This window comes from Pseudophryne corroboree, chromosome 4 (assembly GCF_028390025.1).
Source record: "Pseudophryne corroboree isolate aPseCor3 chromosome 4, aPseCor3.hap2, whole genome shotgun sequence".
NCBI lineage: Eukaryota > Metazoa > Chordata > Amphibia > Anura > Myobatrachidae > Pseudophryne > Pseudophryne corroboree.
The window spans coordinates 670,865,267-670,878,385 of NC_086447.1; the positions used below are offsets into that span (position 1 = coordinate 670,865,267).

The window sequence follows — 13,119 nt, forward strand, 5'->3', positions numbered from 1 at the left end:
CTCCCAGAAACACCCCATTCCTGTCAATCACTCAGCGGTCAATAGTGCGACTGAAAAGCGTCGCTAGACCTTGTGTGAAACTGCATCAGCTTTTGTGGAAGTACGTCGCGTGTGCGCACTGCGCACCATACGCATGCACAGAAGTGCCGATTTTTTGCATGATCGCCATGCTGCGAACAACGGCAGCTAGAGATCAACTCGGATTGAAGGCCACTGAGCGAAATGAACAATTTATCGTTCATTACTGAAGGAGATCGTTCATATTGCTAATAGACATCGGCAAGTGTGTAGGGCCCATTACTGGGGGTTTTCCTGGTAGGCCGATGTCCACATGAGGTTAAGTGGTGTCTTTTATTTAATCTAGTTTACTTCCTGGTTGGTAGATCCTCCATATTACAGGTACCAGGCTGATCACCCCTGGGCCAATCCATCTCCATCCTCTTACAGCCACTGGTGGTATGTACTGCATGATGTATCAATCTGACCTCCTACCCTGACCTCTGTCATCCTGTTCTGAATTTTATATATATATATATATATATATATATATATATATATAAATATATAATAAGTGTGGCCTGCAAATAATGTAGGGATGAGTAATAGTGGCTTTCTATCAGCTACTATCCACGCCTGCGTACATATAATAGGGAATATAGATTGTAAGCTCCACTGGGGCAAGGACTGATGTGAATGGCCAAATATTCTCTGTAATATTCTCTGTAAAGTGCTGCGGAATAAGTGTGCGCTATATAAATAACTGGTAATAATATGCCCTTACTGACAGGCATTTTGCTGTCCTTTATTTTAATATACAGTACTCACCAAGGCACTGCAGTGTTATTTGTAGAAATGGTTAAAGGCAAATGAATGACAAACATTTACTATCTAACACCTACATTATGTTAAGATAAAAAAAGATTCCAAGAACACTTTTAGGGATAACTAGCGCTCCATGTTAAAGCTACATTTTGCTTACATATTTTGAGACAACTAATGTCCTATCTATAATTTTGCTGTAGTACTTAACACTCCATCTAGCACTCCATCACCGCTAGGAGCTACAAATACACTAGACTCAGATAATGGGATCCATGTTTTATACTTCTTTGCCCTTTAAAAAAATTTACTACCAGGTAAAGAATTGCCAACAATACTGTATGGAAAAATATCTAGTTACTAGGTACTCTCCATTCCACAAACTATTTATCATTCCAATGCTTTATGGGACCAATTGACTCTTAACTACCGCACCCTTACTGCACATTTTACCCTTTTCCACTTTTCACATTAAGATAATAATATTTACAATATGCTTCAACGTCTTTATAGCAGTAAACAGGATCCTATCTCAATGCCATGGTGGACACTAGGATGCCATCTATAGATATAGAAATATATATATGGCAAGTCACTTGAATGTTCTCTGTGATGTACAGTACATAAGCCACTAAGATGCTCTCTATTTTGTATTGTTGACACTAGGATGCTCTCTACAATGAGATGCTCCATGTATTGTATTTCAGTCACCAGTATACATTCTCTATTGCATTGCAGTTGCTGGGATGCTATCTGTATTGTATGTGGTCTCTGGGATATTTCCTGCATTGTATACAGGGTTCCTAAAATACCTCCCTTTACTGTGACTCTATCTACTGTACCATTGAGCAATGCATTGACCTCACCACTATGGCCTAGTGGTGTGATAAAACCACCTATTTTCATGCTGTCCACACTTTCAGTTGACTTGGTTCCACTTACATGAGACCCTTTTCAGAAATATTTCCAGGTTTGCCCCTGGGCAGTGCATTTGGCAGACTGATATAATTGTGTGGTGTTGATGCTGAGAGAGACTTGAGAGTATAGGTCACTCTGTGAGGAGGGTTTTTTTAAATGTTGAACTGTTGCAAGCATTGGGACATTTATGTAGAGATGGCTGAGTGACAATTGGATACACAATACAGTACAGAAAGGGAGAAGTCAGGAAAAAAGTTGTAAATTTGGGTGCTATCAACATAGAACTGATACTTGTGGTTGAGTAAGGGCATTAGATCCCCAAATGACGAGGTGCACACTGAGAAAAGCAGAGGGCTGACAACAGAGTTTAGTGAGACCCAACAAAAAGTGCAAGTGGAGGAGAGAATGTGCCAGAGATACAGGCACTAATGGATAGACCCAATAGGTAGGAAGTGAGCCAGGACAGAACTGAGCCATGAAGGCCCATGAGTAAAGGGTATGTAGGAGAAGAATGTGATCAACAGTGTCATATACAGCAGAGAGGTCCAGGGGAATTAGCAGTGATTCTTAGACTTTGCTTTAAGTAGATCATTGGTCACTTTTGTGAGTGCAGTCTCAATGAAATGTTGGGGGACAAAGACTGTTTGCGGAGAGTCGTGAATGAAGAGAGAGGAGAGAAAGTGAGAAAGACAGTTGAATGCAAGTCACTTAAGTAATATATGGACAAAGGGAAGGAAAGAAATAGGGTGGTGGTTGGAGAGAGAAGGTGGATCTAGAGATGAGCATGTGTTTAAAGGAGGATATAAATGTGACTGTGGACAGAGACAGGTCTGTCATCATGCAATGGTGATATTATAAACACTAACATTTTAGGGTATTTCTGAGATCTGTGTAACTGTAATGACATTGTTACTAAAGGATTTAGAATAGTCAAATTATTTCTTACTGCAAACATATAATTAAGGGTTTAACAATAATGCTATGCAAGATTAAATATAATAAAACTTACTATGTCAGTGTAACAGACAATAAATATGATCAGAAGAAGACAGCAGCATGGGGAACACGAGGGGGAAGGAGGGGAGCGCTGACTATAGACAGTATGGGATTTGTCTGTGGAGGGGGAACAGGTGAACACACATTAATTAAACATCCACTGTTCCTTGTCATGCAATGCCTCTCCCTAGTCACTCAATGCCTACCACTGCCACTTTGTGCCTCTCCCTGCCATCCTCTTCCTCCCCTGTCACCCCGTTCCCCTGCTGCCTCTCCCATGTTAATCTCCCACCTCTCCCATCACCCACTGTCTCTCCCCTGTCATCCTCTACCTCTCAATGTCATCCTGCACCTCTTCCCTGTCACCCATTATTTATCTCCTATCACCCACTGTCTCTCCCCTGTCATGCTCTGCCTCTCCCTTGTTCCCCCAAAACCTTCTTGGGGTTATAAACTTAACATTCGCATGAATGTATTAAAATACACATGCAGGGTTGCTGCTCCGAAAGGAGCTTGTCCCTGTGATGTGTAAGAAATTAAGGAATTAAGGGGCCCATTTATTCACAAGTGATAAAACTGGTGACTTATACAACTGCTTGGGAGGTATCCTATTAGCAGTGGAAATTTACAGCTGCTAATAGGTTCGTCATGGGCTATCCACACTCCTCCCCCTGATGCCGCCACATATCAGGAATTATGCTTCGGGTGACCACGCATATGTGGCAGCCATTCTGCGGTAACTTGTTGGGATCCTGTGCTTGATGGGGCCACATATGTTGATTATGCTTTGGGTGCCTCAGGCATGATGACCACGCATGTGTGACAGCCATTCTGCGTTGTGACCACGTATGCATGGCAGCCATTCTGCGTTGTGACCACGTATGCATGGCAGCCATTTTGTGGTAACTTGTTGCGATCCTGTACTTGATGGGGTCCTGTGCTGATTATGCTTCGGCATAGGTGTGCGCAGGGGGGGAGGGGGGTGCCTGGTGCGCACAAGCACCCCCTAATATCTGGAACCCTGATCTCACATGCCTGAGGCAGCGATCCCCTGATGCGCTGCACCCTGTCAGGACTGCATTACTGACAGGACACCTGGGTTAATGAAAGGTGCCACTGCCACCGGCTTACAAACTCCCGGCTCCTCCATGTACAAAAACAGCGTGATGTGACGTGATTATGTCATGCTGCTCGCACTCGCACCCGTCACACCCGCCACATGCCCACCTCTCTCCTTCAATGCTATGTCAACGCCAGCCACTGATGAGGATCAGCATGCAGCCAGCGTTCCTCTTAGGAAGACAAATTCAATACTGGCAGGCGGTCGACAATAGCATTGACACGTAACGCGTTTTTCCAGCAGCAGCAGTACTAGTCTGTGACTGTCAGTGTCAGTGAGTGACTGACTTGTAAGTAAGCTGCTGCAGCTTGCAGGGGAAAGAGAGGAGGAGCCAGACCAGGCTGAGGAGGAGCAGTGTAATTGCAGTGAGTGCCATCAGGGGGGGGGGGGTTTGTTTGGGGCACACCACAACATCTGACAATCTATCTGCTTTGTTAGGATTGATACAAGGGTGGATATTTTATATTGCGTTGACCGTCAATAGATGGTTCTAGACACGCCCAAAAGGCGGTGCTAGACACACCCCTCCGATGGTGCACCCTCTAATAAAATGTGCTGCGCACGCCTATGTGCTTCGGGTGCCTAAGGCACGGTACCACACATCTGTGGCAGCCATTCTACGGTAACTTGATGGTGTCCTGTGATAAGTTTTATTATCAGAGTTCCAGAGCAAAATAGTTTGAGAACCCCTTGCATAGAGCATATGCTGTAAATAATGCCAGTCCCAGACTTATCAGTTCTGAGTGTGAGAAACGAGAGGTAGTGAAAATAAAACATGGAAATTGATTTGTTGAAAAAATTTATATAAAATTGTTTCCAAGATGTAGAATTACAGCTAATTAAGTATTAGAGTATGAGCACTAAAGGTGTGGTGCATAGGGAAGCAACTGTATCAGAAGTCTGTCTCATAACTGGTCTCTGTGCTGTTGCAGGGGGTTACTGGGTAGGGTGGGGCTGTTCTCACACACTAAAAAGACAGTAAAATGAAGAGAAGCAGCTTAAGGAACAGTTTATGAGCTGTTGGAGGCAGTAATCTGCAGCTACCCACACCTGGCACATTGTAGGATTATACAGAGAGAAGCCAGAAAGAAGAGACAAAGGTAAAAAGTAGGAAGATACTGTAGTCCTAACCAGAGCAACCTTACAACAATATCTGGCAACCAGCTAGTAAGAGCACCACCCTTTTTGGGGCTCTGGGTGGATCTAACTTGCTTGGGACATTTACAGAGAAAAGGGACCTGGAATTTTACCTATTCCATTCATTTGCCTCTGTTATTTCTGCTCCTGAGCCTGACTTCATAACTGACTCAGCCAAAGACAGAAGCAGGTTTTGCTTTTGCAATCCAAGTGCTGTAATGTGAAACTGAGCTGCACTTGTTCTGAGAGCCAGCAACGAGTCAGACAGTGAGAGAGAGAGAGAGAGAGAGAGAGAGAGAGAGAGAGAGAGAGAGAGAGAGAGAGAGACTGAGACAGAGAGAGAGAGAGAGAGAGAGAGAGAGACTGAGACAGAGAGAGAGAGAGAGAGAGACTGAGATAGACAGAGAGAGAGAGAGAGAGAGAGAGAGCTCGACCTGAGGACTACCACACTGAAACCTGCGGAGAGTCCTCCACAGCTGGACACCACAGACACCACTGCAGACTGATCCGGACCAGAGCCCTGGTCGCACACCACAAGACGCAGCAGCTCTCCTCCTGTCCGGTCACTTCACATGCCTGGCAGAACTTTGGATGCGGGTGGCGCTATCTAGTGAGTGCAGCGTACAGGTTACATCGCTTTATAGGAAGCATGCTGCACAGACACCTCCAGACTGTGGATTAAACAGCACACAGGAACTAACCCAACAATGTAAGTATGAATAGAATGTAGCTAGCGACAGTGATGGGCCACCTGCCACGCTCCAGCTGCTGTGGTACTACAAGTACCAGCAGTCATTGTGAAACATCCATAACAGCTGGAGAACTACAGCTTGCCCATTTCTGGAATTGAACAGGTTGTTAAGAGTGTGCGTTTCCAAATGTCATTTTCTCGCAAAGAGCTAACAACCTTTGAGAATATATGTTGTTACTGTTTATGATGTGATATGCACTGTACATGTAACTTTATAAATGTTATTAGAAACGTAGATTAGAAAAGCACGGCAAAGGCATCTTGGTTGAAACCTGAATACCCCTGAGGGTATAAGTAGTAGAACTTGAGAAACTCCTAGGCAGAGCATATTAGGTTTGTCATACAGTACATGCAAAGGCTTGTGTGTGGTGTCGTAAAACATGTTTTGTTGGCGAATCTGGGAATAAGCAACAATCGCTTAAGCATCAAGTAGTAAATTACCCTTATTAAAAATAAAACACCATCATAACTGCCATCCAGGCTAATAGAGATTAAAGCTGGATCAAACGCTGGACAAGGACAGGAATTATTCTTGGATACTGGTGTGTGTAAGGTTTGGTAGATTGTCCTATTCTAAAGGCTCGTAGATAAAACTCCATGGAAAATTAGGCTTTTTATTATACGGATCTGATTAGAAATGCTGTTGTTATTATTAATAGTAAACTTGACAGGAGAGCTTTTGTGTAAAGGCCATTTGTCTATCATGATATTGTGTTCCTATGTACTGTAGGTCAGCTTCAGCTCCCCAGTGCACGTTCTCTGAAACATCTGTATTATATTTAAGATGAGCAGCCCGGTCTGTGCACTCTATGCTGTACCGCAGCGCAAGCTGCCAGTTTGGTGGATGGGAGTCCTGAGCTGTCCAGATACTATCTCACTCTTACATTACTGTATTTATGTAAATATATAGAACACTTTGTTGCAGAACATAGTGTCCATCAGTACTGGCAGGGTTGTTTCCCAAGAGGTTCTGCATCAGCTGTGGAATTTGAAATGCTTGTCGGTTATGATTAATATTCCTGACAGTTTATTCCTGTATAGTCGCAATTGTAACCCCTCAAATCCTCACTGGGTCACTTTTTCCTGCGATGCAACTCAGAATCTGTTTTACGTTCATATATTGTAGCAACTAGTAATACTGTTCTTGTCTGTCTGCATCATAAACCGGTATAATAAGTATTCATGTGTAATTTTGAGAGAACAGAGGACGAGCAATGCGACAGAGTTAATAAATGACTAATCTATTAACATGACAAATTTTCTCCTTGACCTACATCATTTTGGTAAATTATACATTGTGTAATGTGTGTACAGTACTTTACAAATGATAGGTATAAAAAAATAAAAAAGTTTTATGTGACTTCTGATGCAGAGTGCTTTTTGCGCCAGTGCCGCTATTTATTTGTCAATGTTGGGACACGGACTATAGATTGAATAAGACTTTTCATGTTTTATATTATTTATCTAGTATTACTATTGTTATTTATTTATTTTTATAAAAATCGAAACATTCTTAAATGCAGTTACTAAAGATTATTTAAACAACGGACATGTAAATCAAAGTAGTCTGTGGTTTGACACTGGTTGATATCCTCATCGTTCAGTCGAATATATCGTTTTATTTTAATCTCTTGACGTTTTCAAAATCTACTGTAACCTACTTAATAAGACCAACGTTAACAAGGTGTTGTTACATTACAATACATTATGCTCAAAGTTATTATTTCTATTAGGGAAGATGAAGGCAACATATACCATTAACTATTTATTTGCTTATTGAGAAAAAAAAATAACATTTACAAGCTGAATTATTTATTGTATTGTATACTTGGCAGTTAAAGTTTTGCTGTTGGATCAATGCTTTGAGGTGTTTAGGCAACATCAATATAGATTTGATGCTAAAGGTCTGTTGTTTCCTTATTGTGTGCCCAGTTATCAACCACAAATCTTGATAAACATTCATTGAAAAGTATTCTGTATTATACAAACAGCTTTTACTAACATAGGCACTAAAATATATTTTATAAACTGTGTGATGGTAAATATCATATTCTTCTAAAACAATGTGCACTCACTTAGATTCAACATATTTCATTGATTAATTGCAGCTGAATAAAATATTATTAAAATGTAAACCATGTGAAAAAGAAACACAATTTGTATATTTTTATTACAATCATAGTAACTAGCATTGCTGACTGCTCACAAACTGATTTTGTTTACATTATGTTTTATATTTACCATGGATGGACACCATGGTGGGAAACAAAAACTTGTATTGTCTACAGTATCCTATTGCCACATCCCTAGCACTTCATTCTAGTCTATGGAGGAAATAGGTGTAGTGACTTGTTTCATGCCTATTATAGAAATTAGGATGGAGGAAATTTCTTACATGGAGTTCAGTTATTGTTAATTACCTAAATGTCTATGACCTGTATCTAGTTGTTACCCAACAAAATAGCTTATTGCCCAAACTTTATGGGATCAGTTCAACAAGATATGTTGCCAGTCACTGCCACAATGGCTGTCTGCATACATATGTCATAGTTACAGTTGCACATTTTACTGTTCACCTCTACATGGTCCATTCAACTAGAGGGTGTAATGTACTGTATGTTTGTAGATTATTGTGCACTCATACAGTATATGGGGAGGGGGAGTTATACCTAGCCTTGGTGAGAAGTAAAGTATTACCAATCAGCTTCTGTCATGTTACAGGCTATGTTTGAAAAGTTGAACTGGTTTTGCTGGGCTTCTTCAGGACATCACAATGTAACACTTATTTCAGCCCTTTATAGCACTCTATTATTTTTTTTAATCAATGTAACACTTTTCAGACTTATTGTTATCCCTCACCCTTGTGATATTACTAACACATAGTAACTGCCCTCACTTATCTAATACTCTTTAACACTTTACATTCTAACTAGTGTGATACGTTGGGGTGGTTTAGCTGGGCTAGTTTGGGGGGGTTCCAGGCTGTAGACTTGAACCTGTAGAATGTTAGGGATTTACTCGATGATGAGGTTTCCTGGAAGTGGTGGTTAAGCCCTTCCTTTTGGACAAAATTATGCGAAGAACCTCTTGCTTACTTACAAAATTTATTACAGTTCCGATTAATAATGATTGGAGAGTGCACCTGCACTCCTTCTTTCTGGCACTAAAAGTCTCAGCGGGGTAGCACCTCTCATTACATTTAGTTAGGGTGTGACATCTAGGCATTCAGCATGCTGCAGTCAAAATCCTGGCAGCAGAATCCCGATGGATCCCCACAGTAAGTATTAGGTTTAGGTTTAAGTTTAGGCACAAGAGGGAGGGTTAGGGTTAGGCTGTAGGAGGGGACGGTTAGGGTTAGGCTGTGTGAGGGGATGGTTAGGGTTAGGCTGTGTGAGAGGATGGTAGGGTTAGTCTGTGGGAGGGAATAGTTAAGGCTAGCCTGTGGGAGGGGATAGTTAGGGTTAGGCTGTGGGAGGGGATGGTTAGGGTTAGGCTGTGTGAGGGGACGGTTAGGGTTAGGCTGTGTGAGGGGATAGTTAGGGTTAGGCTGTGTGAGGGGATAGTTAGGGTTAGGCTGTGGGAGGGAATAGTTAAGGCTAGCCTGTGGGAGGGAATAGTTAAGGCTAGCCTGTGGGAGGGGATAGTTAGGGTTAGGCTGTGGGAGGGGATGGTTAGGGTTAGGCTGTGTGAGGGGACAGTTAGGGTTAGGCTGTGTGAGGGGATAGTTAGGGTTAGGCTGTGTGAGAGGATGGTAGGGTTAGTCTGTGGGAGGGAAAAGTTAAGGCTAGCCTGTGGGAGGGGATAGTTAGGGTTAGGCTGTGCAGAGCCGGCCCTAACCAATATGATGTCCTAGGCAAGATTTTGGCTGGTGCCGTCTAGCACCACCGCTGCTTCTGCCTCTGACCTTGCACCTCTTTCCCAGCACCATCACACCTCACCCATAGCAGCCCTTGTACCCCCTATATTTTAAATAGGAACAGTTCGCACATTTGACACGCAGCCCAAAAAGGGGCATCTTCTTGCTGGGAAGGGGCATGGCCACACAATAATAACCCTAATTCCAATTACGCCACACAGTACTGCAACTTTATTCACATTTTATCTTTCGTTAGTGTCCATTATTCATATTACATCCCACAGTAGTATCACTTTACCTTATAAACGTTACTCCTCACAGTAGAGCCCCTTATTCACATTACATCACACTGAATTGCTCCTTATTCACATTACACCACACCTTATTGCTCTTTATTCACATTAGACAACACAGTAGTGCCCTTTCTATATGCAACGCCACATAGTAGAGCACATTATACATATAATGCCACACATTAGTAATACATTTATACACAATTCCACACAGTAATGCCCCTTACACATGAGACACATTAATGTCCTTATAAACATAATACACCTTACACATTATGACAACCTTTATTAATGCCCCTTTACACATAATGTCCCTTACACATATGCCGCACATTATTAATGCCCTTATACACATAATGACACACATAGTGCCCCCTACACATTTGCTGCACATTATTAGTGCCCCTATACAAATAATGACACACATACAGTAGTACCCTGTTACACATGTGCCGCACATTATTAATGCCCGTATACACATAATGACACACATAGTGGCCCTTTACACATATGTTGCACATTATTAATGCATTTTTACATGACACACATTATGCTCCTTACACATATTCTGAACACTACTGCACAACCAACCCACTCACATGCACACAGCACTCACACTTCCACTAACACTGTGACCTCTGCCTCTGCTTGGATACAGATGTGTCCTCACAAATCTTGCATCAATGCTAACGTCGGGCACCATTTTTTTAATGAAAATGCATCTTATTTGCATTGCTATGTGGCTAGGCTGCACAAGCAGCTTCTGCTGATTAAACTGATATGCAGCATGCCTATATACTGTGTGAGACTGTGGCTGTATCTGCATATGAAATGCTACATACAGAATATAGGCATGCCACATATCATTTTAATCAGCAGAAGCTGATGATGCCCCTAGGCATATCAAATGCCCTGGGCAATTGCCTAGTTTGCCTATGCCTATGGCAGGCTCTGAGGCTGTGTGAGGGGATAGTTAGGGTTAGGGTTAGGCTGTGTGAGGGGATAGTTAGGGTTAGGCTGTGTGAGGGGACGGTTAGGGTTAGGCTGTGGGAGAAGATGGTTAGGGTTAGCCTGTAGGAGGGGATAGTTAGGGTTAGGCTGTGGGAGGGAATGGTTAGGGTTAGCCTGTAGGAGGGGATAGTTAGGGTTAGGCTGTTGGAGGGAATGGTTAGGGTTAGCCTGTAGGAGGGTATAGTTAGGGTTAGGCTGTGGGAGGGGTGGGTTAGGGTTAGGCTGTGTGAGGGGATGGTTAGGGTTAGGCTGTGTGAGATGATAGTTAAGGTTAGGCTGTGGGAGGGAATGGTTAGGGTTAGCCTGTAGGAGGGGATAGTTAGGGTTAGGCTGTGGGAGGGTTGGGTTAGGGTTAGGCTGTGTGAGGGGATGGTTAGGGTTAGGCTGTGTGAGGGAATAGTTAGGGTTACGCTGTGTGAGGTGATGGTTATGGTTAGCCTGTGGGAGGGAATGGTTAGGGTTAGCCTGTAGGAGGGGATGGCTAGGGTTAGGCTGCGTGAGGGGATGGTTAGGGTTAGGCTGTTGGAGGGGATGGTTAGGGTTAGCCTGTGGGAAGGAATGGTTAGGGTTAGCCTGTAGGAGGAGATAGTTAGGGTTAAGCTGTGGGAGGGAATGGTTAGGGTTAGCCTGTAGGAGGGGATAGTTAGGGTTAGGCTGTGGGAGGGGTGGGTTAGGCTGTGTGAGGGGATGGTTAGGGTTAGGCTGTGTGAGGGGATAGTTAAGGTTAGGCTGTGGGAGGGAATGGTTAGGGTTAGCCTGTAGGAGGGGATAGTTAGGGTTAGGCTGTGGGAGGGGTGGGTTAGGGTTAGGATGTGTGAGGGGATGGTTAGGGTTAGGCTGTGTGAGGGGATAGTTAGGGTTACGCTGTGTGAGGTGATGGTTATGGTTAGCCTGTGGGAGGGAATGGTTAGGGTTAGCCTGTAGGAGCGGATGTCTAGGGTAAGGCTGTGTGAGGGGATGGTTAGGTTTAGGTTGTGGGAGGGGATGGTTTGGGTTAGCCTGTGGGAGGGAATGGTTAGGGTTAGCCTGTCGGAGGGGATAGTTAGGGTTAGGCTGTGGGAGGGGTGGGTTAGGGTTAAGATTAGGGTTTCAATATTTATCAAAATCTGTCAGGATTTTGAATGTCGGGATTCCGCTGCCGTTATTTGGACCATCGGCATGCTTAGTGCCGGGATATCGTACCCAACACAAGTAAACACCTTAATCGGAAGCCTTTACTTAACCCACCATCAACAAGGAGGATTCTCTGCTTTTTGGTGACTTCATAAATTAATTATAATTCTGTCAAAATGTCCAAGGGCATAAAATGTAATTACAACTGCATGGCTACACATATGGCTACACATATGGTTACGAAGGGGCCTTCATGGATAGGTGCAGTTTGTTAACTTTCACTTGGGTGCCTAAATCTGCTCTTTATTATCCCTACAGCACATAAAAAACCCATAGTTTATTAATGTATATAAATATGAAAAATAGGAGTCACCAATACAATTTAATTATAAACCTAATTCTATTACAGACAATGCATTCCTCATATGTATGATCATGGGAAAGCATGGCACATCAAATGAAACACACGTGGGTCATATTGTACTTGAGTGGACATGCCACTAAGCATAGCATACACATATAAACATCTATAAAGTGCATTTATTTGCCAATTGTTTCAGCTGGTTTGAGATGAGATTGCCATGCATTGAGAATCCCGCCTTCAGTAGGTGCTACCCATACAGTGCAAAGGTGTAAAGTCCTGTGTAATCAATGTCTGTTTTTCCATGAGACTCTCTCTGTGACTTCACTCTTCACCCTCTCTGTAGCTAAGACAGTAGTAGTAGCAGCTCAGTAGTAGTAACTATAAAAGCCAAGACTTTTTGTGCCCTGAGAAAGAACTGCCACCATATGTACATAAAGGGAGTGTTTCCCCTGATCACCCCAGGCCACTGTTTTATTTTTTTTTAACTCTTTATTTTACGGAGCACACAGGAAGTGTCAAAAACTAAGAAAAGCAAATACAATATGTAGAGCAAGGGAGCCAATTTTATAAACATTATACATAAAGGGAATGGAAAACAGGGACTTGGGACAAGAGACAAGGGAAGAGGATAGGTATATAAGGGTAACAGGACTACAAAGAGAAAAAAAGTATTGTAAAGTATGTTAAGTGGTGTCAGAAAACACCAGAGGAGGAGAATGTCATGCATGTTAGAGAGAGTAA

General features: G+C 42.8%; 1 protein-coding gene across 5 annotated transcripts in view; it reads left to right on the plus strand.

Annotated features, from left to right (window-relative positions):
- Positions 1-4,843: 4,843 nt before the first annotated feature.
- The window catches only part of ADGRG6 (adhesion G protein-coupled receptor G6), a 286,483-nt gene continuing 278,207 nt past the window's right edge, over positions 4,844-13,119 (plus strand). For 2 of the 5 annotated variants that reach the window (XM_063917836.1, XM_063917838.1), the window contains exon 1: positions 4,844-5,699. In XM_063917836.1, the coding sequence (XP_063773906.1) occupies positions 5,698-5,699 (2 nt within the window). In that variant the 5' untranslated portion in view covers positions 4,844-5,697. The remainder of the gene's footprint in view (positions 5,700-13,119) is intronic. The other 3 variants (XM_063917837.1, XM_063917840.1, XM_063917841.1) reach the window with 3 other exon arrangements.